This window comes from Ahaetulla prasina, chromosome 7 (genome assembly GCF_028640845.1).
Source record: "Ahaetulla prasina isolate Xishuangbanna chromosome 7, ASM2864084v1, whole genome shotgun sequence".
In the NCBI taxonomy this organism is placed as follows: Eukaryota; Metazoa; Chordata; class Lepidosauria; order Squamata; family Colubridae; genus Ahaetulla; species Ahaetulla prasina.
In genome coordinates, this window is record NC_080545.1 from 98553823 (window position 1) to 98577385 (window position 23563).

Below are 23563 nucleotides of genomic sequence, written 5' to 3' on the forward strand. Positions count from 1 at the left end.
CTTGATTAGTTTCCACCCATTGCTTCTTGTTCTACCCTCAGGTGCTTTGGAGAATAGTTTGACTCCCTCTTCTTTGTGGCAACCCCTGAGATATTGGAACACAGCTATCATGTCTCCCCAGTCCTTCTTTTCATTAAACTAGACATACCCAGTTCCTGCAACCGTTCTTCGTATGTTTGAGCCTCCAGTCCCCTAATCATCTTTGTTGCTCTTCTCTGCACTCTTTCTAGAGTCTCAACATCTTTTTTATATCGTGACGACCAATACTGGATCTATATACTAATACCACTGTGCAAATATTAGAACAAACTGGCAACGGAACAGCTGGTGGGAGGTAAAAAAAAGAAAACCTAGGCTTGGGAAAAGAAATTTTTCAGAAGAGCTAAGAGTAAAACTTCATGGCCAAAAAGTACATTGAAATGATGTGTGGGGAGCACGCAGGCATGTAAGGCTTATGGGTAGTCCTCGACTCGTGGCCACAATTGAGCCCCAGATTTCTGTTGCTAAGCGAGACAGTGCTTAAGGGAGTCTTGAGCCACCTTTTATGACTTTTCTTGCCACGGCTGTTAAGTGAATCGCTGCCATTAAGTTAGCAACGTGGTTTTTAAGTGACTCTGGATTCCCTATTCGCTTTGCTTGCCCGATGCTTGAAAATGTACTCATCTTCAGACAGATATCGGAGGCGGTGACCCTTTGAGAGCCGTAGGCAACACAATTTCCTTTTAATGTATGGCGATGAGTGTACATTCAAAGTAACAATAAAGTTATTCTAAGCGTCTAATATGACCCCAGGCAGGACACTGCAACCTGGGGGGGAGGGAGGAGAGCTGCTGGGGGTTCAGGAGAATCTCTAGCTAAGATTCTGTGTGGTTCGGAGAACCCCCAAATCCCACTTCTGGCTGCCCACCCCCACCCTGCCCCTCCCCTCCCAGAAATCCCCAAGCAACCTGTTTTAGGTGCAGGTAAGTACAGGGCGTGCACAGAGGCTCGGGAAGGGCAAAAAAACAGCCTTCCAGAAGTTAGGGCCTCCAGAATTCGGGACTCCAGGGCCTGGGGAGGCCGTTTTTGCCCTTCTGGAGGCTCGAGGAAAGCCTCCGGAGCCCCGGGAGGGCAAAAACGCCCCTTTGCCGTGGTGCAGGAGGCCGACTAGGCCACGCCCACCATGGCCACGCCCACCCAGCAACTGGGCAGAGAACCCCTTGCTAAAATTTTTGAAGCCCACCCCTGCTGCAGCCGTCACAAACGTGAGTCAGCTGTCGAGCATCTGAATTCTGATCACGTGACCGTGATAACAGCTGCAAGGGTTGTGGGGAAAGTCCACTTTCGGGAGCGCTGTTGTAACTTCGAACGGTCACTAAACGAACTGCCGTTATGTCGAGGACTCTCTGTGACTTCCGGCTTTCCAAACGAGCGGAAAAAAAAAGCTTCCTTGAGTTTGGAATTCTTTCTTTTCTCCCCCACCTCCCCCCCCCACCGCTTACAGGCCCTAGCAGAAATGATTATGAAAAGGAAACCATTAAGAGGGATGCTAATGACCATGAATTGTGACAGATGCTATAGTAACCGAGGCCTGTTGGCTGACTCGTAGCCCCATTAACAATCTATCATAAAATACTCTGAACTTGCTCGTTTACGACTGCTGTTCCACTCGAGGGGAAGAGAAACAGCGAGGGAGTCCCTCCGAGGCAAAAAATCAGAAGCCATTTATTTATCCTAATGTCACGATCCCCGCTGTTTGCCTGCATGATAATTAAGGAAATGAGAAGGGATGAAATATGGTTGCTTTAAAAAAAAAAATGGGGGGGGGGGGAGAGAGATTGGAAGGGAAGGGCTTCGCTTAAAGAGGGCAAGGTAGCGTGTTGGGGGGAGCCGGCGGATTTGACGAAGCAGGGGAACTTAATTGGCTGTAACTTCCTCCAGGTCAGAAGGGAGACGGAAGGTCACGAAGCTTGGCTAGCAGATGACGCCGGAAAGCGGAGAAGACCCATATTCCCTACGGTAGACAACACGCCACCATCAGAAATGATACGTGCAGATATCTGCTGAGTTCCCAAGAGAAATGCAATGGACAGGTAATCCACAATTTAAAGCAACAATTGGACTGGAATATTTCTCTCTCTCTCTCTCTCTCTCTCCATCCGTCCATCTATCTTGGATGAGAAGCAAAACAAAGAAAAACCAGAAAGTCCAGTTGCCTCTTTAAAAAGTACCTTTGGGACAACCATGACCTGGAAGACTGAGAATCTCCATAGACATCTATCTATCTATCTATCTATCTATCTATCTGTCTATCTATCTGTCTATCTATCTATCTATCTATCGTCCATACATCCATCTTTATCTGTCTGTCCATCCATCCATCCATCCATCCATCTCTATCATCTATCCATCCATCCATCCCTCTATCATCCATTCGTCCATCCATTCATCCATCCATCTCTAACATCTGTCCGTCCATCCATCCATCCATCCATCCCTATCATCTATCTGTCCATCCATCCCCAGTCATCATCTATGTCCATCCATCCATCTCTATCATCTACTGTCCATATATCCATCCGTCCCTCCATCCATCCATCCATCTCTATCATCCATCCATCCATCCATCCATCATCTATCTGTCCATATATCCATCCGTCCATCCATCCATCCATCTCTATCATCTATCTGTCTGTCCATCCATCCATCTCTATCATCTATCCATCCATCCATCCATCTCTATCATCTATCTGTCTGTCCATCCATCCATCTCTATCATCTATCCATCCATCCATCCATCCATCTCTATCTTCCGTCCATCCATCTATCCATCTCTATCATCTGTCTGTCCGTCCGTCCATCCATCCATATATCCATCCATCTCTATCATCTATCTGTCTGTCCATCCATCCATCCATCTCTATCATCTATCCATCCATACATCCCTCTATCATCCGTTCGTCCATCCATTCATCCATCCATCTCTATCATCTGTCCGTCCATCCATCCATCCATCCATCCATCCATCTATCCATCCATCTCTATCATTTATCTGTCTGTCCATCCATCCATCCATCTCTATCATCTATCCATCCATCCATCCCTCTATCATCCGTTCGTCCATCCATTCATCCATCCATCTCTAATATCCGTCCATCCATCGTTCCATCCATCCATCCATCTCTATCATCTGTCCATCCGTCCATCCATCTATCCATCCATCTCTATCATCTATCTGTCTGTCCATCCATCATCCATCCCTCTATCATCTGTTCGTCCATCCATTTCTATCATCTATCTGTCTGTCCATCCATCCATCCATCCATCTATCTCTATCGTCTGTCCATCCATCCATCCATCTCTATCATCTATCCATCCATCCATCCATCTCTATCATCCGTCCGTCCGTCCATCCATCCATCTATCCATCCATCTCTATTATCTATCTGTCTGTCCTTCCATCCATCCATCTCTATCATCTATCCATCCATCCATCCCTCTATCATCCGTTCGTCCATCCATTCATCCATCCATCTCTAACATCCGTCCATCCATCCATCCATCCATCTCTATCATCTGTCCATCCGTCCATCCATCTATCCATCCATCTCTATTATCTATCTGTCTGTCCATCCATCCATCTCTATCATCTATCCATCCATCCATCCATCTCTATCATCCGTCCGTCCGTCCATCCATCCATCTATCCATCCATCTCTATTATCTATCTGTCTGTCCATCCATCCATCCATCTCTATCATCTATCCATCCATACATCCCTCTATCATCCGTTCGTCCATGCATTCATCCATCCATCTCTAACATCCGTCCATCCATCCATCCATCTATCCATCCATCTCTATCATCTATCTATCCATCCATCCATCTCTATCATCTATCCATCCATCCATCTCTATCATCTATCTGTCTGTCCATCCATCCATCTCTATCATCTATCCATCCACCCATCCATCCATCCATCCATCTCTATCATCTATCCATCCATCCATCTCTATCATCTATTTGTCCGTCCATCCATCCATCCATCTCTATCATCTATTTGTCCATCCATCCATCCATCCATCTCTATCATCTATCTGTCTGTCCATCCATCCACCCATCTCTATCATCTATCCATCCATCCATCCCTCTATCATCCATTCGTCCATCCATTCATCCATCCATCTCTAACATCTGTCCGTCCATCCATCCATCCATCCATCCATGGCATCTCCTGAGCAACGGTGATGTCACCATTCAATCCTTCCAAGCCGGAAGCCCTTTGGTGCTCCCAACATCTCTCTCATAGTTATCCATCCATCCATTCTGGTGTGTGTGTGTGTGTGTGTGTGTGTGTGTGTGTGTGTGGTCCATAGGTCTTAAAAGTTGCCAAGATTGGGCACCCCTGTTCTAGCAGGAGCTGTGCATTGATCTATTCATTAATTAAAGGTATATGCCGCCCATCTCACCGATTAAGGTGAATCCACCCACCCACCCAAAAAAACCCCAGGTCTGCTCCTTCCAGGAGGAGCCGTGGAAGCGGAGAGGAAGCAGGTGGACCAACTCCCACCTTATTCTTACATCTCTTCGCAAACAAAAGCCTAGCAGAGTCTGAGATCAATTACATATTTTGGAGAGAAACTGAAGCTTTTTAAGAGGGCAAAGGGGGAAACCCGCTCCAGTTCCTCCGATCAGGATAAATCTAATTATTCTTCTGCAACACCTGGCTAATGTACTGATTTAAGCACCAACTGCTTATTTTTTTTTATTTTTTGCAAGCAATTAAAGGGGCCTCTGGAACCGAGTGCGATTCATCCTCCTTTTGCTTCTTCTATTTTTTTTTCTAAGCCCTTTAATATTCAGAATTTTCAGCACTCGAACACACGAATCCTCCAGTTTGCCAAAGGTGCCTTACCAGGGAGCCAATCCAAACTAAAAAAAAACCAAATGGAAAGCTCACTCAAAAAAGCTGGGAATTTTCGGCTGTCCTGTGAGATGCATAACCTTTTGTTTTTTGGCTATCATTATTATTTTACTCCTTCGAAACAGACACCACCTTACTAGGATTCTAGACCTTGCATGCAAATAAGTTAGCGATCTTTTTTTTTCTTTTTTTTTTTTGATCGTTCGTTCTTCAAATGGCACGTTTGTTTTGCAGAAAGCCGCCTGTGGCTGCAGGCGTTTAAACGCGTACATCTTTATTATAACCGTTGGGCTGCAAATGATTAAAACAAAACAACCTGGCTGGCTTTTTTTCTTTTTTTTTGGATCGTTCGTTCTTCAAATGGCACGTTTGTTTTGCAGAAAGCCGCCTGTGGCTGCAGGCGTTTAAACGCGTACATCTTTATTATAACCGTTGGGCTGCAAATGATTAAAACAAAACAACCTGGCTGGCTTTTTTTTTTCTTCTTCTTCTTTCAAAAGCATTTTTTTTCCCCCTTCAAGGAGTATTTGTCCAAAATTTCTCCCGCTAAACACAATGGGCTAGGTAAACATATCCTAATGAGGACAAATATAGACGCCGAATGTTAGTAAAAGAAAAATAACGTCTTATTTGTGGTCTTTTAATTGAAATTCATCCCTTTTTTTTTCCCCTTTTACTGTGGGAAAAAAGAAGAGGACGAAGAGATACAGGTCAGTCCTCGGATTACGACCACAATGGAGCCCAGAATTTCCATCGCTAAGCGAGACTCTTCTTAAAAGAGAGTTTTGTCCCATTTTACAACCTCTTGGGCTGCCGTTGTTAAGCGAATCACTGCAGTCTTCAAGTTAGTCACACGGTTGTTAAGCGAATCTGGCTATTAAGTAATTCACTGTTAAGTGAATTACTATAAATCGAGGACCACCTGTCGTGAATTGAGATGGAAAGGTCAGTTATTACATGTGGTCCTCAACTTACAACCATAACTGAGCTCAACATTTCTGTCGCTAAGTGAAATGTTCAGTTTTGCCACATTTTGCAATCTTTCTTGCCACTGTTGTTAAGTGAATCGCCGCAGTCATTAACTTAGAAACCCGGTTGTTAAGTGAATCTGGTTTTCCCCACACGGACTTTGCTTGTCCGAAGGTCGCAAAAGGGGATCGTGTCGCCCTGGGAAACTTTGCAACCGTCGTAAATACGAGCCAAGCTTGCCGAGGGTCTGAATTTCAATCCCCGGAGACGCTGCAATATTCACTAAGTGTGAAAAACGGTCGTAAGTCCCTTTTTTCAGTGCCGTTCTAACTTCGAACGGTCACTAAACGAACGGTTAGGTGCGTCAAGGACTACCCGTCTTTCAGTGCAGAAATCGTTGCTGCGCTATTCTATTCCGTATTATAAATACCTGCCTAGATAAGCCAAATTTATTCGGACGCAGAAGTGTCTAATCCAAGAGGCAAATAAACCATCCAGTCTATCACTCTGCATTGTTGGCAGAAGACGTATTGGATTATATTTAAAGATTTTCGGCTACACGCACGGCGACCGTATTATTTAGAAGGACAAAACGCCTGGCAACTTTTGCATTTTTTGTGACCCCAAATTGGGAAGGAGGAGAGGCCCCAAAGTAATCAAAGATTTAAACAGTGGTGGGTGGAATTAAAAGCACGCAAGTAGCCCGCCAAGCATTACTATAAAGGAGAAGAAATCTCTTAAAACTCATTTTCTACCTTGGAATTCAGCCACATGAATGTTGTGCCTCGTCCTCCCTCCTCTCCTCAGTCGCCCGTCTCCACCCGGGCCTGTTATCAGACTCCAAGTCTGATAATGAAGATGAATGGCCTGTCATGCCTCCAGCCCCCGGCCCTGGCCCCATGCCCGAAGAGGATTCCAGGAATGAACAAAAAAACCCGATAAACGTCACTCCTACAGCGTGTGAGCAGGAAGCCAGCCACGTGCTGGAATTACTGACAGCAGATCCAGCGGAAGAGAATTCACAGTTGGAGGATTCTCGCTTCCGGAGATCTGAGAGGCGACGCCAGCAGAAGGGAGGGAGGGACAGGCCTGAATAAATGCTGAGTCATGGAGCCACACCCCTCAACCTATATAAAGGACCTGCTTGTGGCATTCCAACCTTGAGTCAAGCAAAGTCTCATCTAGTTTGCTGCTATCGCTGAAGTCACAACTTGGACTCCTGCCTGCCCTGATAAACCTTGAAGGAATTTGACAAGCTGCAGAGGCTTTGTTGCCACATTTGATACGGACTTCCTAGACCCGGTCGTTGGAGGGGGAGGGGGACACGACAATGAAACTGTTGTGGCCCGGCAGCAGCCAGCAGAGCTGGCAGCAGGGTCGGACAGTTAGGAGGTTAGGGAGGAATGTGGGCTAGTCCTGGAGTCTGGAGAAGGCTCGGACGAGGGCTCTGAGTCGGAGGCAGAGAGAGGGCCAAGGGCATCTGATAGTTCTTTGCTGCCTCCAGAGTCTCCGGAGTCTGACATCAGCGAGGCAGAAGAACAGCGGGGGCCTGTTCCCAATGTGTGCATGCGCAGAGATGCCAGGAGACAGGAACAATTAAGGAAACAGGGTTGACTTGGGAGGAAGGCTTGGAGACGATTGGCCCCTCCCATAAGACATAAAAGAGAAGCGAAGGGGACGTGAGCTTTTGCAGGAAGCAATTAGTTCATCTGGCCAACTCAAGATTTGAAAATTCTGTTTGTGACTCTGTGCCAAGTTTGGCCTGGCCCTGCGTCAATTAGCTCTCTGGCAGCATTCCAAGGGAGATAAGGTGGGTGTTTGTAAACACTCCCCTGCAAGACTGTTTGAGAAGCCTTTCAGACTGGGAATGACAGTAATTCACAGCCGTATGAATTGAAGACGTTTGCCGGGACTAAGTTTGTACTGTATACTTTCTAAGGAAGCCTGGGTCAGAACAGGAATCCTTTTTTTGGTGATTTTAAAAAAGAAGGGTTGATTTCCAAGGAAACATAATAAAAGTGGGGATAAGATTTGAATGTTTCCTTCACCCCTGATCAGGGCATTTTGCAAAGGGGAAGGATGGGGTCTACGCAGCTCAATTTGTTATAGCAGTTAAGGTGAGTTCTAGTCCCTGTTTAGGCATGAAAGCCAGCTGGGTGACTTTCGGCGAACCACCAGGAGACGGCGAGTTCTAGTCCTGCCTTAGCCATGGAAGTCGACTGGGTGACTTTGGGCCAATCACCAGGAGACAGTGAGTTCTAGTCCTGTATGAAAACTGGCTCAGTGACTCTGGGTCAATCACCAGGAGACGGTGAGTTCTAGTTCCACCTTAGCCATGAAAGTTGACTGGGTGACGTTGGGCCAATCACCAGGAGAGAATGAGTTCTAGTCCTGCATGAAAGCTAGCTCGGTGACTTTGAGCCAATCACCAGAAGATGGGGAGTTCTAGTCCCGCTTAGCCATGGAAGTCGACTGGGTGACTCTGGGCCAATCACCAGGAGACAGTGAGTTCTAGTCCTGCATGAAAGCTGGCTCGGTGACTTTGAGCCAATCACCAGAAGATGGGAGTTCTAGTCCCGCCTTAGCCACGAAACTCAGAATTGGCTTAATTCTGTTCGAGGTCCCAGACCCTAAGTTTTAGGAATGAACGCTAATTTCATGGATATTTTTCGCTGCATTGCAAATACTCATTATTGAACTTCATCAGCTATGCTGCTATGGTATCTTCCTGCTTGGCTAGGCCTCAAAGAAGTAATTCAGTGTTAGCCGACGTGGTCTCCCTCCAATTATTTCAAAATCACAGAACACGACTCATTTTTCTATTAAAATGATGAATGAGCTAAATGAGCTATGTAATAAAATACTACAGGCTTGTAAACAAGAGAGGCTTTTCTTAAAAGAAAGCGTGCCACCTCGTTTAGCATGCCCGCCCTGTGGCATTTTCTAGGCCGGCCATTTTTAAAACACAGGAGAGGGAAAAAAACAAAAACAAAAAACGAAGAAGCAGGAAAAAATCTGGGAAATAAAAAAATCAGGTGTAATTTGCTTTTAGAGAAAATCAGAAAGAAGCCTCCTCAGAGTCGAAGATCAGCCGGTGACACATGGAGCTGCTGACAAAATTGTGATGTACAACACAATAAATTCCCAGTTTCACAGGCATCCATTTTGTGGACTTCAGATCATCATTATCAGGGGTCTCTAACCTTGGCAACTTGAAGCCTAGAGGACTTCAACGCCCAGAATTCCCCAGCCAGCAAAGCTGGCTGGGGAATTCTGGGAGTTGAAGTCCTCTAGGCTTCAAGTTGCCAAGGTTGGAGACTCCTGTTCATTATCATCTCCTTTTAATGATCCTGTAATCCCTTACAGGGTGGAATCTGGGCAACTGAACGGAGCAGAGTGTTTGACTGGCCAGATGCCCTTCTTGTCGCCAATGCGGAGTTTTGTGCAGCAGATATATTTCTCATTGTGCCCAGAGAGAGAAATATCTGCCTCTACCTAGGATCGAACTCACAGCCTCCTGACTATGAGGCGAGAGCGCCACCTCTAGGCCACTGCGCCACTCATTTAGTGGACTTCAGATGCCACAGACAAAATTTGCCCTAGAAATACAGGCAGTCCTTTCAACCGTTCGTTTAGTGACCGTTCAGAGTTATAACGGCACTGAAAAAAATGGGACTTAGAAACCGTGTTTCACAGTTACGACCTTACCACATCCCGATAGTCACGGGATCAAAATTCAGAGGCTTGGCAACTGGTTCCTATTTATGACCATTCCTGTGTCCTGACTTTCTGACAAGCCAAGTCAACAGGGGAGCCACTTAACAACCGGGTGACTAACTTACCAACGGCAGTGATTTGCTAAGCAAGGGAGGCAAGGAAGGTCGCAAAACAGGGCAAAACACACTTCACAAATGCCTCATTTAGCAACAGAAAGTTTGGGCTCAACTGCGGTTGTAAGCCGAGGACTAGCTGTGAGAAATTTTAAAGGCCGTATCTGGCACCAACATTCACAGAAATGATATTTTCTTTGCCTCTTTTCAGTCAGAAATGAGGTGTTAACACCAGTGGCAAGTCGATAAAACCGGTTTTTCTCAAATATAATGTCTTAAAAGCCACTCGTTTTTGCCCAGCGCCGAAACAAAACGTGCGAACGGTAAACGCTCGGTGATTATAAGGAGATGGATATACGGCGGCTTTTCGTCTCCCTCAGTTATCCATAGATTTACGTTTTAAATTCCCAGATGCTCGACCGGGTTCAACCTGGCCCTCGTAATTTGCCCGCTGATGGCTTGTCAATACGTTATTTATAGCCACGTCACCACCATGAAAACTATTCCAGCGACTATAAATCTCAGCGGGTTCGAATGAAGTTTTTCCACACACGACACCTTTAATGAGAAGTATTAAATGGCGGAGCTGTTGCAGCTGGTCCTTCACTAATCTAGTAGGGCCACACCTGGAATCCTGTATCCAGTTTTGGTCACCATCTTACAAAAAAAAAGTATGTTGAGGCTTTGGAAAAAGTGCAAAGAAGAGCAACTTTTTTTTTTAAATTTGCATTTATATCCCGCCCTTCTCCGAAGACTCAGGGCGGCTTACACTATGTCAAGCAATAGTCTTCATCCATTTGTATATTATATACAAAGTCAACTTTTATTGCCCCCAACAATCTGGGTCCTCATTTTACCTACCTTATAAAGGATGGAAGGCTGAGTCAACCTTGGGCCTGGTGGGACTTGAACCTGCAGTAATTGCAAGCAGCTGCTGTTAATAACAGACTGTCTTAGCAGTCTGCGCCACTCAAGGACCCTCAAGGAAACTAAGATGATTAAAGGCCTGGGGACAAAAAAACCATGAAGAACGGTTGCAGGATTTGGGTTTGGCCAGTCTAGAGAAAAGATGGACTAGAAGGGACGTGATCGCAGCATTCCAATATTTGAGGGGTTGCCTCAAAGAAGCGGGGATCAATTTATTCTCCAAAGCACCTGAAGGCAGGATAAGAAACGATGGAGGGACACGGATCAATGAGAGCAGCAACCTGGAATTAAGGAGAAACTTCCTAACAGTGAGTACGATTAACCAGTGGAACAGCTTGCCACCAGAAATGATAGGGGCTCCAACACTGGAGGCTTTTAAGAAGAGTCTGGACAGCCACTTGTCAGAAATGGTATAAGGGTCTCCTACTTGAGCAGGAGGCTGGCCTAAAACAGGGGTCTCCAACCCTGGTCCCTTTAAGACTTGTGGACTTCAACTCCCAGAGTTCCTCAGCCAGCTTTGCTGGCTGAGGGACTCTGGGGGTTGAAGTCCTCAAGTCTTAAAGGGACCAAGGTTGGAGACCCCTGGATTAGAAGACCTCCAAGGTCCCTTCCAGCTGTGTTCTGATTTGATTTGACTTATGACTGGTCCCATTGCGACCATTCAAAGTTATATCCCCAGAGCTATTTACAATCCAGCTTTGACATTACAATGGCTGTTCCACCCCTGGTCACACGATCACATGTTGGGTGCTTGAATACTGGCCCAAATTTATGGCTGGACAACTGGCCGGGGCCAATTGGCCAGAACCAACTCACCATGGCTGACTCGCCAAGGGACAATTGGCCACGGCCAAGTCGCCGCGAGACCATTTGCAGCCAGGTAAGAGTTACATTAATATCAGAGAGACAGTGGAACAGAATCCTTAAAGAAAAGGATGCGAAAGGAGGGACAGAATGAAATGTGAACGGCGAAAAATTAAAATATTCTTTTTTTTTTTAATTTGCATTTATATCCCGCCCTTCTCCGAAGACTCAGGGCGGCTTACGCTATGTTAAGCAATAGTCTTCATCCATTTGTATATTATATACAAAGTCAACTTATTGCCCCCAACAATCTGGGTCCTCATTTTTATTTATGTTTTAAATAATTAAATTGCCCCACTGCGAATTGGCCACGGCAAGTTCTCCCATTCCGTGGGGGATTACACAACTCAGAAACCCGAAGGACTCTATGGCAGATACTGTGCTCTCAAAGAATATAATACGAAGGGGTAAATTAGGAGGGCTCCTCCTAAAATTACTCTTTTAGGGTTGGGGATCCCAAGGAATGAGGGCATGGATTCTTCCCTTTTTAACCTTCCCCCATCCATTTTATGTTCTATCTTTTGAGTTCTAAGCTCAAGGATGGATGAATGGATGGGCCTCTGGTGGCTCAGACTAGTAAGACAGTCTGTTATTAACAGCAGCTGCTTGCAATTACTGCAGGTTCTAGTCCCACCAGGCCCAAGGTTGACTCAGCCTTCCATCCTTTATAAGGTAGGTAAAATGAGGACCCAGATTGTTGGGGGCAATAAGTTGACTTTGTATATAATATACAAATGGATGAAGACTATTGCTAACATAGTGTAAGCCGCCCTGAGTCTTCGGAGAAGGGCGGGATATAAATGCAAATTTTAAAAAAAAGGATAAGGAATATTGTATGATTCGCAGGTTTGTCAATTCCAAAAGATGGAAGCTACAATCGTACCCACGCTTCCCCCGAGGGTGTAAAAGAATATAAGTTGAGTCCATTTTCGGCGGACACGTGGAAGCCTTCTGCAGCTCCATTCATGGCCTGCCTTCTATCAACCTGGCATCCCCTTCCTAACTTGAAAAGCTTGGCATTTTGCCAACAATGCCACACTTTCAAATGGGGAAAAACAAATTGCGACCTTCCCTTTTTAAGTGCCTCAAAGAACTTAAAAAGTTAAATGCGCGTTTCAGGAGCAGGAATGTGAACGCATTGAAGACGGGGAGAAAATAAAAACCCACCAGGGAAAGTCTTTAAAGCAAAATTTGGATGAAGGGAATCCCTGCGGTTCTATCCCCCCCTCCCCCCCCGCAAAAAAAGATATTTAGTTTATCTTTTAGTAAAATGAGGAAACGCATAGTTAGGTCATGTTATATAGATGATAGATAGATAGATAGATAGATAGATAGATAGATAGATAGATAGATAGATAGATAGATAGATAGATAGATAGATAGATAGATAGATAGATAGATAGATAGATGGATGATAAGTACGTAGGTAGGTAGTAGGCAGGCAGGCAGACACTGTAGAGCAGTGGTTCTCAACCTTTACAGTGCTGCGACCCCCTTAATACAATTCCCCATGATGTGGCGACCCCAACCATAAAATTATTTTCGTTTTGAATTTATCGCGCCTGAAGCCGTATTGGCTAGCGATCTGAACTGCTTGCGATTGCCTTGAGGACAGAGGCATTAAAGCGGAGACTCCTCCCCTATTAAGTTTATCGCGCCTGAAGCCAGATTAGGCTAGCGATTGGGAGCGATTGCAGCTGGCTTGAGAGGGAGACATCAGAGCAAAGATTTCTCTCTTTTTTAATTCATCGCGCCTGAAGCCGAATTCGGCTAGCGATTTGAAAAGCCTGCAGCTGGCTTGTGGAGTCAACCATTGGAGCGCGATTCTTCGACTCGCAAGTATACTTCCCATATTTCCGATAGTCTTAGGCGACCCCGGCAAATCGTCATTCGACCCCCAACGGGGTCGCAACCCACAGGTTGAGAACCGCTGCTGTAGATAGATAGATAAATAGATAGATGGATAGATAGGTAGGTAGGTAGGTAGGTAGACAGATAGACAGACAGACAGACAGACAGATACTGTAGATGGATGGATGGATGGATGGATGGATGGATGGATGGATGGATGGATGGATGGATGGATGGATGGATGGATAGATAGGCAGGTAGGTAGGTAGGTACGCAGGCAGACAGGCAAACACTAGATAGATAGATAGATAGATAGATAGATAGATAGATAGATAGATAGATAGGACAGACAGACAGACAGACAGACAGCAGGCAGGCAGGCAGGCAGGCAGTCAGACAGACAGACAAGACAGACAGACAGACAGGCAGACACTAGATAGATAGATAGATAGATAGATAGATAGATAGATAGATAGATAGATAGATAGATAGATAGTAGGTAGGTAGGTAGGTAGGTAGGTAGGCAGGCAGACAGACACTGTAGATAGATGGATACGTAGGTAGGTAGGTAGTTAGACAGATAGACAGACAGACAGACATACTGTAGATAGATAGATAGATAGATGATAGATAAACAGACAGACAAAGATAGAGATATACTTAATTTGAACGATGTCTTTAGTAGATCACTACTGACATCCTTAAATCATGGGATTTTTTTTTTAATTACAGGCAGTCCTCGACTTACGACCACAAATTTGAAAACCAGAATGTTGGTTGCTAAACGTAGGCAGCTGTTAAGTGAGCCATGCCCAATTTTACCATCTTATTTTGCCCTAGCTCTTAAGTGAATCACTGCAGTTAAGGGATTCGCGTGGCCGTTAAATGAATCGGGCTTTCCCCCATTGACTTTACTAGTCGCAAATGGTGATCAAGTGGCTCCGTGTTGATGTTGCCCCCCCCCCTCCCCATTTTGATCACACGATCGTCAGGATGCTCAGACCGTTGTAAATGTGAGGACCGATTGAAGGTCACTTCCACTGTTAAAGCGAGCCACAGGATTTTGAAGTGAATCCGCCTTCCCGTTCACTTTGATTGTCAGAAGGTTGCCAAAAGTGGATCACGCAACTCTGGGACATTGTCATACAAGTGAACCAGATGCCAAGCGTTCGAATTTTGATCATGTGACCATGGGGAAACGCTTTATCAGTCTTGAGTGTGAAAAACGGTCATAAATCGTTTTTTTCAGTGCCGCTCTAACCTTGAATGGTCACTAAACAAACGGTTGTAAATCAAGGACTGCCTGCATGTATGGTCAACCAGATCATCTTAGGCAGGGGTCTCCAACCTCGGCAACTTTAAGACTTGTGGACTTCAACTCCCAGAATTCCTCAGCCAGCTTTGCTGGAGTCTGTTGAAGTCCACAAGTCTTAAAGTTGCCAAGGTTGGAGACCAACTGATCTTAGGTATTTTATGCAACCGCATCATCTTGGGAAGAACCGTACAACTTACCAGTAGCTGTGTCTTCATGCGTTCATCTTCGGCTGACACTCTCTCGCGCAGGACGGCCCTAGCCAAATGCTCATTGGACGCAGCCCTCTCCCGGTCTAGGGCTTTAGCCACTTCATCTTGGATGGACGATTGGTTTTGCTTTAATCTGCAAAAAAGAGCCGAGACGGAAAAGTCAACGGTACGGTCAAAACAGAAGGTGTCCAAACTTAAAAGGACCAAAGAAAAGAAGCCGGGAATTTGCCAAAATTGGTTGGCCTCTCACGTCAATCAATCAGGATAGAGTTGGAAGGGACCTTGGAGATCTTCTAGTCCAACCCCTACCCCACCCCACCCCGCTCCGGGTCTACAACGACAACTCACCGTGGGACAAGAGTTACAGTAAAATCAAAGAAAGAGCAGAACGGAATCACTAAAGAAAGGAGAGGACAGAACATAATGTGAAGGAGAAAAATGAAAACAGATTTTTTTTCAACTATTTTAAATAATTCAATTGAACGGTTGAATTGGCCCTCGCAGAGTTATCCTGTGGCGAGTTGGCCATGGCAAATTGTACAGGGTGAGTTGGAATAAAGCAGGAGACCCTCTACCATTAACGAATGTTACATCTGGTCCTTGGTTTCAGGAGCAGATAATAGAATAACAGAGTTGGAAGGGACCGTGGAGGTCTTCTAGTCCAACCCCCCGCTCAGGACAAAACCCTATGCTATTTCAGACAAATGGTTGTCCAGTCTTTTCTTAAAAACTTCCAGTGCTGGAGCATTCACAACTTCTGGAGGCAAGTCGTTCCACTGGTTAATTGCCCTCACTGTTAGGACGTTTCTTATTAATTCCAGGTTGCTTCTCTCCTTGATTAGTTTCCATCCATTGCTTCATGTCTTGCCTTTTGGTGCTTTGGAGAATAAGTTGACTCCCCTCTTCTTTGTGGCAGCACCTCAAATACTGGAAGACTGCTGTTATATCACTCGTAGTAACACCCCATCATATCTCAACACCTAAAATGGACAGCTAACATCAAAAACATTATCAAAAAAGGACAACAAGAATGTTCTTTCTGCGCCAATTCAGGAAGCTCCAACTGCCCAAGGAGCTGCTGATTCAGTTCTACAGAGGAATTATTGAGTCTGTCATTTGCACCTCTATAACTGTCTGGTTCGGTTCTGCAACCCAACAAGAAAAACACAGACTTCAGAGGATAATTAGAACTGCAGAAAAAACAATTGCTACCAACCTGCCTTCCATTGAGGACCTGTATACTGCACGAATCAAGAAAAGGGCTGTGAAAATATTTACAGATCCCTCGCATCCTGGACATAAACTGTTTCAACTCCTACCCTCAAAACAACGCTATAGAGCACTGCACACCAGAACAACTAGACACAAGAACAGTTTTTTCCCGAAGGCCATCACTCTGCTAAACAAATAATTCCCTCAACACTGTCAGACTATTTACTGAATCTGCACTACTATTAATCTTCTCATAGTTCCCATCACCAATCTCTTTCCACTTATGACTGTATGACTATAACTTGTTGCTGGCAATCCTTATGATTTATATTGATATATTGACTATCAATTGTGTTGTAAATGTTGTACCTTGATGAACGATCTTTTCTTTTATGTACACTGAGAGCATATGCACCGAAGACAAATTCCTTGTGTGTCCAATCACACTTGGCCAATAAAAGAATTCTATTCTATTCTATTCTATTCTATTCTATTCTATTCTATTCTATTCTATTCTACTCTACTCTACTCTACTTTACTCTACTCTACTCTACTTTACTCTATTCCTATTCTTATTCTTATTCCTATTCCTATTTTCTTTCTTTAGACTGGCCAAACCCAAATCCTGCAGCTGTTCTTCCTATGTTTTAGTCTCCAGGTCTTTCATCTTAGCTGCTCTTCTCTGCACTTTTTCCAAAGACTTGTTCCAAAATTCAATGGAACCGGCACCCTGAGACACCGAAGAACATTCCTCCCAGCTCGTGTCTACTGATAAGGCCATAATGCGCCCAGGAGCTGCGGTAGAGACGTATAATTGCTGGTTTTTAACAAGCAAGAGCACTTCTAAGCATGAATGCCAGCCTTTATTATATGCATAAAGCTTCAAGTCTAGCAAGTAATGTGATTTCAACTTATCAGCACAGCACGCAGATATAATATCATTATGATTATAAAAATCCTATTTCCCAGAAAGATTAAATGCATTATTAATATTTCTTGGGTAGGCGCGTAGTGTGTAATCTAAGCATAGAGCTATCCTTATTCCGGGCCACTCTTCTTCAAAATAAGGTGATTTATCTGTCATATTTACCATCAAAGGTTTTAACTCACACATAACTTTATGCAAGAGTTGCTACTACTTGGGAGATTATCATCGGGCGCCTCACAAAACACAGACGCACAAAAGAGGCAGGAGTGAACACTGGCCAATCCAGAGGCTGCCCTTCGGTCAATCAATGACGAAATCCCAGTTCCTGCAATGTTTGTTTGTTTTTATTATTATTTGTATGCCTCATTTTAATAAACAACTCAAGGTGGTAAATGTATATAATTGACGATCCTGCTCCTCTTTTGTACACAACAACAGAGGGAGGGAGGGAAAGAATGAGAATGAGACGGGAGGGAGGGAGGGAGGGAAGGAGGGAAAGGAGAATGAGATGGAAGGGAGGGAGGGAGGGAGGGAGGGAAGGAAGGAGGGAAGGAGGGAAAGGAGAATGAGATGGAAGGGAGGGAGGGAGGGAAAGAAGGAGAATGAGACAAGGAGGAGGGAAAGGAGAATGAGATGGAGGAGGAGGGAGGAGAAGGAGAATAAGATGGAAAGAAGGAAGGAGGGAAGGAGGAAAGGAAATGAGATGGAAGGAGGAGAGGGAGGAGAGGGAGGAGGAGGGAGGAGGAGGAGGAGGAAGGAGAATGAGATGGAGGAGGAGGGAGGAGGAGGGAAAGGAGAATGAGATGGAGGAGGAGGGAGGAGGGAGGAGAAGGAGAATAAGATGGAAAGAAGGGAAGGAGGGAAGGAGGGAAAGGAAATGAGATAGAAGGGAGGAGAGAGGGAGGAGGAGGGAGAGAGGAGGAGGAGGGAAAGGAGAATGAGATGGAGGAGGGAGGAAGGAAATGAGATGGAAGGAGGAGGGAGGAGGAGGAAGGAGAATGAGATGGAAGGGAGGAGGAGGGAGGAGGAGGGAGGAGGAAGGAGAATGAGAGGGAGGAGGGAGGAGGAGGGAGGAGGAGGGAGGAAGGAGAATGAGATGGAGGAGGGAGGAGGAGGGAGGAGAAGGAGAATGAGATGGAAAGAAGGAAGGAGGAGGGAGGAAAGGAAATGAGATGGAAGGAGGGAGAGGAGGAGGAGGGAGGAGAGGAGGGAGGAGGAAGGAAATGAGATGGAGGAGGAAAGGAAATGAGATGGAAGGAAGGAGGAGGAGGAGAAGGAGAATGAGACAAGGAGGAGGGAGGAGGAGGGAGGAGGAGGGAGGAGGAAGGAGAATGAGATGGAGGAGGGAGAGGAGGAGGGAGGAGGAAGGAGAATGAGATGGGAGGGAGGGAGGAGGGAGGAGGAAGGAGAATGAGATGGAAGAAGGAAGGAGGGAGGGAGGAAGGAAAATGAGATGGAAGGAGGGAGGGAGGAGGGAGGGAGAGAGGGAGGGAGGAGGAGGAAGGAGAATAGATGGGAGGGAGGGAGGAGGAGGAGGAGAAGGAGAATAGATAAAGAAGGGAAGGAGGAGGAGGAAAGGAAAATGAGATGGAAGGGAGGGAGAGGAGGGAGGAGGAGAGAGAGGAGGAGGGAGGAAGGAGAAGAGAGGAAAGAGGAAGGAGGAAGGAGGAAAATGAGATGGAAGGAGGAGAGGAGGAGGGAGGGAGGAGGGAGGAGGAGGGAGGAAGGAGGAATGAGATGGGAGGGAAGGAGGAGGAGGAGAAGGAGAATGAGATGGAAAGAGGGAGGAGGGAGGAAAGGAAGAAATGAGATGGAAGGAGGGAGGAAGGAGGGAAGGAGGGAGAGAGGGAGGAGGAGGAGAAGGAGAATAAGAGGAAGAAGGAAGGAGGAAGGAGGAAGAAAAGAGAGAAGAGGAGAGAGGAGGGAGGGAGGAGGAGGAGAAGGAGAATAAAGGAAGAAGGGAAGGAGGAAGGAGGAAAGGAAAGGATAGAAGGGAGGGAGAGAGGGAGGGAGGAGGGAGGGAGGAGGAGGAGGAAAGGAGAATGAGATGGGAGGAGGAGGGAAAGGAAAATGAGAGGAAAGGAGAGGGAGGAGAGGGAGGAGGGAGGAGGAGGAGGAAGAAAGGATGGGAGGGAGGAGGGAGGGAGGAGGAGGAGGAGAATAAGATGGAAAGAAGGGAGGGAGGAGGAGGAAGGAAAATGAGAGGAAGGAGGGAGAGGGAGGAGGGAGGGAGAGAGGAGGAGAGGAAAGGAGAATGAGAGGAAAAAGAGGGAAGGAGGGAGGAGGAAGGAGAAAGGATGGGAGGAGGGAGGGAGGGAGGGAGGAGAGGAGAAAGAGGAAAGAAGGAAGGAGGAGGGAGGAAGGAAAAGATGAGATGGAAGGAGGAGAGAGGGAGGAGGAAAGAGGGAGGAGGGAGGAGGGAAGGAGAATGAGATGGAGGAGGGAGGAGGGAGGAGAAGGAGAATAAGATGGAAAGAAGGGAAGGAGGAGGGAGGAGGAGAGAGGGAGGAGGGAGGAGAGGAGGAGGAGGAGGAAAGGAGAATGAGATGGAAAGAAGGGAAGGAGGGAGGAGGGAAAGGAAATGAGATGGAAGGGAGGAGAGAGGGAGGAGGGAGGAGAGAGGAGGAGGGAGGAAAGGAGAATGAGATGGGAGGGAGGGAGGAGGAGGAGGAGGAGGGAGGAGAAGGAGAATAAGATGGAAAGAAGGAAGGAGGAGGAGGGAAGGAAATGAGATGAAGGAAGGAGAGAGAGGAGGGAGGAGGAGAGAGGAGGAGGGAGGGAGGGAGAGGAGGAGATGGAAAGAGAGGGAGGAGGGAGGAGGGAAAGGAAATGAGATGGAAGGGAGGAGAGAGAGGAGGGAGGGAGAGAGGAGGAGGAGGAGGAGGAAAGGAGAATGAGATGGGAGGAGGGAGGAGGGAGGAGGAGAAGGAGAATAAGATGGAAAGAAGGGAGGAGGAGGGAGGAAAGGAGAATGGAAGGGAGGGAGAGAGGGAGGAGGAGAGAGAGGAGGGAGGAGGAGGAGGAGAGAGGAGAGGAGGGAGGAGGGAGGAGGAGAGAGGAGGAGGAGGAGAGGAGGGAGGAGAAGAGAATAAGATGGAAAGAAGGGAGGAGGAGGAGGAAAGGAGAATGAGATGGAAGGGAGGGAGGAGGGAGGAGGGAGGGAAAGGAAAATGAGATGGAAGGAGGGAGAGAGGAGGAGGAGGGAGAGAGAGAGGAAGGAGGAAAGGAGAATGAGATGGAGGAGGGAGGGAGGGAAAGGAAAATGAGATGGAAGGGAGGGAGAGGGGGAGGGAGGGAGGGAGAGAGGGAGGGAGGGAGGGAAAGGAAAATGAGAGGGAAGGGGGGGAGAGAGGGAGGGAGGGAGGGAGAGAGGGAGGGAGGGAGGAGAAGGAGAATAAGACGGAAAGAAGGGAAGGAGGGAAGGAGGGAAAGGAAAATGAGATGGAAGGGAGGGAGAGAGGGAGGGAGGGAGGGAGGAGGGAGGAGGAGAAGGAGAATAAGATGGAAAGAAGGGAAGGAGGGAGGAGGAAAGAGAAGGAGATGGAAGGAGGAGAGAGAGGGAGGAGGGAGGGAGAGAGGAGGGAGGAGGGAGGAAAGGAGAATGAGATGGGAGGAGGGAGGGAGGAGGGAGGAGGAGAGGAGGAAGGAGGGAAAGGAAAATGAGATGGAAGGAGGGAGAGAGGAGGAGGGAGGGAGAGGAGGAAGGAGGAAAGAAATGAGATGGAGGAGGGAGAGAGGAGGGAGGAGGGAGAAGGGAGGAGGGAGGGAAGGAGAATGAGGAGGAGGGAAAGAAGGAAGGAGGAGGGAGGAAGAAATGAGATGAAGGAGGGAGAGGAGGAGGGAGAGAGGGAGGGAGGGAGGGAGGGAAAGGAGAATGAGATGGGAGGGAGGGAGGGAGGGAGGAGAAGGAGAATAAGATGGAAAGAAGGGAAGGAGGGAAGGAGGGAAAGGAAAATGAGATGGAAGGAGGAGAGAGGAGGGAGGAGGAGGAGAGGGAGGGAAGAGGAAAAGGAGAATGAGATGGAGGAAGGAGAGGAAGGAGGAAAGGAAAATGAGATGGAAGGGAGGAGAGAGGGAGGAGGGAGGAGAGGAGAAGGAGGAAGGAGAAGGAGATGGAAGGAGGAAGAGGGAGGGAGGAGGGAGAGAGGGAGGAAGAGGAAAGGAAAATGAGATGGAAGGAGGGAGAGAGGAGGAGGGAGGAGAGAGGAGGAAGGAGGAAAGGAGAATGAGATGGAAAGAAGGGAAGGAGGGAGGGAGGGAAAGGAAAATGAGATGGAAGGGAGGGAGAGAGGGAGGGAGGGAGGGAGAGAGGGAGGGAGGGAGGGAAAGGAGAATGAGATGGGAGGAGGAGGAGGAGGAGAGGGAGAATAAGATGGAAAGAAGGGAAGGAGGGAAGGAGGGAAAGGAAAATGAGATGGAAGGGAGGGAGAGAGGGAGGGAGGGAGGGAGAGAGGGAGGGAGGGAGGAGAAGGAGAATGAGATGGAAAGAAGGGAGGGAGGGAGGGAGGGAAAGGAAAATGAGATGGAAGGGAGGGAGAGAGGGAGGGAGGGAGGGAGAGAGGGAGGGAGGGAGGAGAAGGAGAATAAGATGGAAAGAAGGGAAGGAGGGAGGGAGGGAAAGGAAAATGAGATGGAAGGGAGGGAGAGAGGAGGAGGAGGAGGGAGGAGGAGGAGGAGGGAAAGGAGAATGAGATGGAGGAGGGAGGAGGAGAAGGAGAATAAGATGGAAAGAAGGGAAGGAGGGAAGGAGGGAAAGGAAAATGAGATGGAAGGGAGGGAGAGAGGGAGGGAGGGAGGGAGAGAGGGAGGGAAGGAGGGAAAGGAAAATGAGATGGAAGGGAGGAGGAGGAAAGAAGGAGAATGAGACAAGGAGGAGGGAGGAGGAAAGGAGAATGAGATGGGAGGAGGGAGGAGGAGAAGGAGAATAAGATGGAAAGAAGGGAAGGAGGGAAGGAGGAAAGGAAATGAGATGGAAGGGAGAGAGGAAGGAGGGATGGAAGGAGGAGGGAGAGAGGAGGAGGGAAGGAGGAGAAGGAGAAGAGAGAGGAGGAGGGAGGAGAAGGAAGGAGGAAAGAAGGAAGGAAGGAAGGAGGGAAAGGAGAAGAGAGGAAGGGAGGGAGAGAGGAGGGAGGGAGGGAGGAGGAAAGGAGAATGAGATGGGAGGGAGGGAGGAGGAGAAGGAGAATAAGATGGAAAGAAGGGAAGGAAGGAAGGAGGGAAAGGAAATGAGATGGAAGGGAGGGAGAGAGAGGGAGGGAGGAGGAGGAGGGAGGAGGAGGGAAGGAGGGAAAGGAGAATGAGATGAAGGGAGGGAGGAGGAAAGAAGGAGAATGAGACAAGGAGGAGGGAGGGAGGAAAGGAGAATGAGATGGGAGGGAGGGAGGGAGGGAGGAGAAGGAGAATAAGATGGAAAGAAGGGAAGGAGGGAAGGAGGGAAAGGAAAATGAGATGGAAGGGAGGGAGAGAGGGAGGGAGGGAGGGAGGGAGGGAGGAGGAGGGAAGGAGGAAAGGAAAGGAGAATGAAGGAGGGAGGAGGAGGAGAAGGAGAATAAGATGGAAAGAAGGAAGGAGGGAAGGAGGGAAAGGAAATGAGATGGAAGGGAGGGAGAGAGGAGGAGGAGAGAGAGGGAGGGAGGGAGGAGGGAGGAAAGGAGAATGAGATGGAAGGAGGGAGAGAGGAGGAGGGAGGGAGGAGAGGGAGGAGGAGGAGGAAAGGAGAATGAGATGGGAGGGAGGAGGAGGAGAAGGAGAATAAGATGGAAAGAAGGGAAGGAGGGAAGGAGGGAAAGGAAATGAGATGGAAGGAGGAGAGAGAGGAGGGAGGAGAGAGGGAGGGAGGAGGAGGAGGAGGAGGGAGGAAAGGAGAATGAAGGAGGGAGGGAGAGAGGAGGAGGAGGGAGGAAAGGAGAATGAGATGGAAGGGAGGGAGGGTGGGGAAGAAGGAGAATGAGACAAGAGGGAGGGAGGGAGGAGGGAAAGGAGAATGAGATGGAAGGGAGGGAGGGAGGGAGGGAAGGAGGGAAAGGAGAACGAGATGGAAGGGAGGGAGGAGGGAAAGAAGGAGAATGAGACAAGAGGGAGGAGGAGGAGGAAAGGAGAATGAGATGGAAGGAGGGAGGGAGGAAGGAGGGAGGAAGGAGGAAAGGAGAATGAGATGGAAGGGAGGGAGGGAGGAAAGAAGGAGAATGAGACAAGAGGGAGGAGGGAAGGAGGAAAGGAGAATGAGATGGAAGGAGGAGAGGAGGGAGGAAGGAGGAAAGGAGAACGAGATGGAAGGAGGGAGGAGGGAGGAAAGAAGGAGAATGAGACAAGAGGGAGGGAGGAGGGAGGAAAGGAGAATGAGATGGAAGGGAGGGAGGAGGAAGGAGGAGGAAGGAGGGAAAGGAGAATGAGATGGAAGGAGGGAGGAGGGAAAGAAGGAGAATGAGACAAGAGGGAGGGAGGAAGGAGGAAAGGAGAATGAGATGGAAGGGAGGAGGGAGGAGGAGGGAAGAAGGAGAATAAGATGGAAAGAAGGAAGGAGGGAAAGGAAATGAGATGGAGGAGGAGGGAAGG

The 23563-nt window shown here is 47.6% G+C and overlaps 1 protein-coding gene across 1 annotated transcript in view; it reads right to left on the minus strand.

Annotated features, from left to right (window-relative positions):
- CHCHD3 (coiled-coil-helix-coiled-coil-helix domain containing 3) overlaps positions 1-23563 on the minus strand; it is a 272613-nt gene that overhangs the window by 160147 nt on the left and 88903 nt on the right. The window contains exon 4 of the mRNA XM_058190055.1: positions 14857-15001. Coding sequence (XP_058046038.1) covers positions 14857-15001 — 145 coding nt within the window. The remainder of the gene's footprint in view (positions 1-14856; positions 15002-23563) is intronic.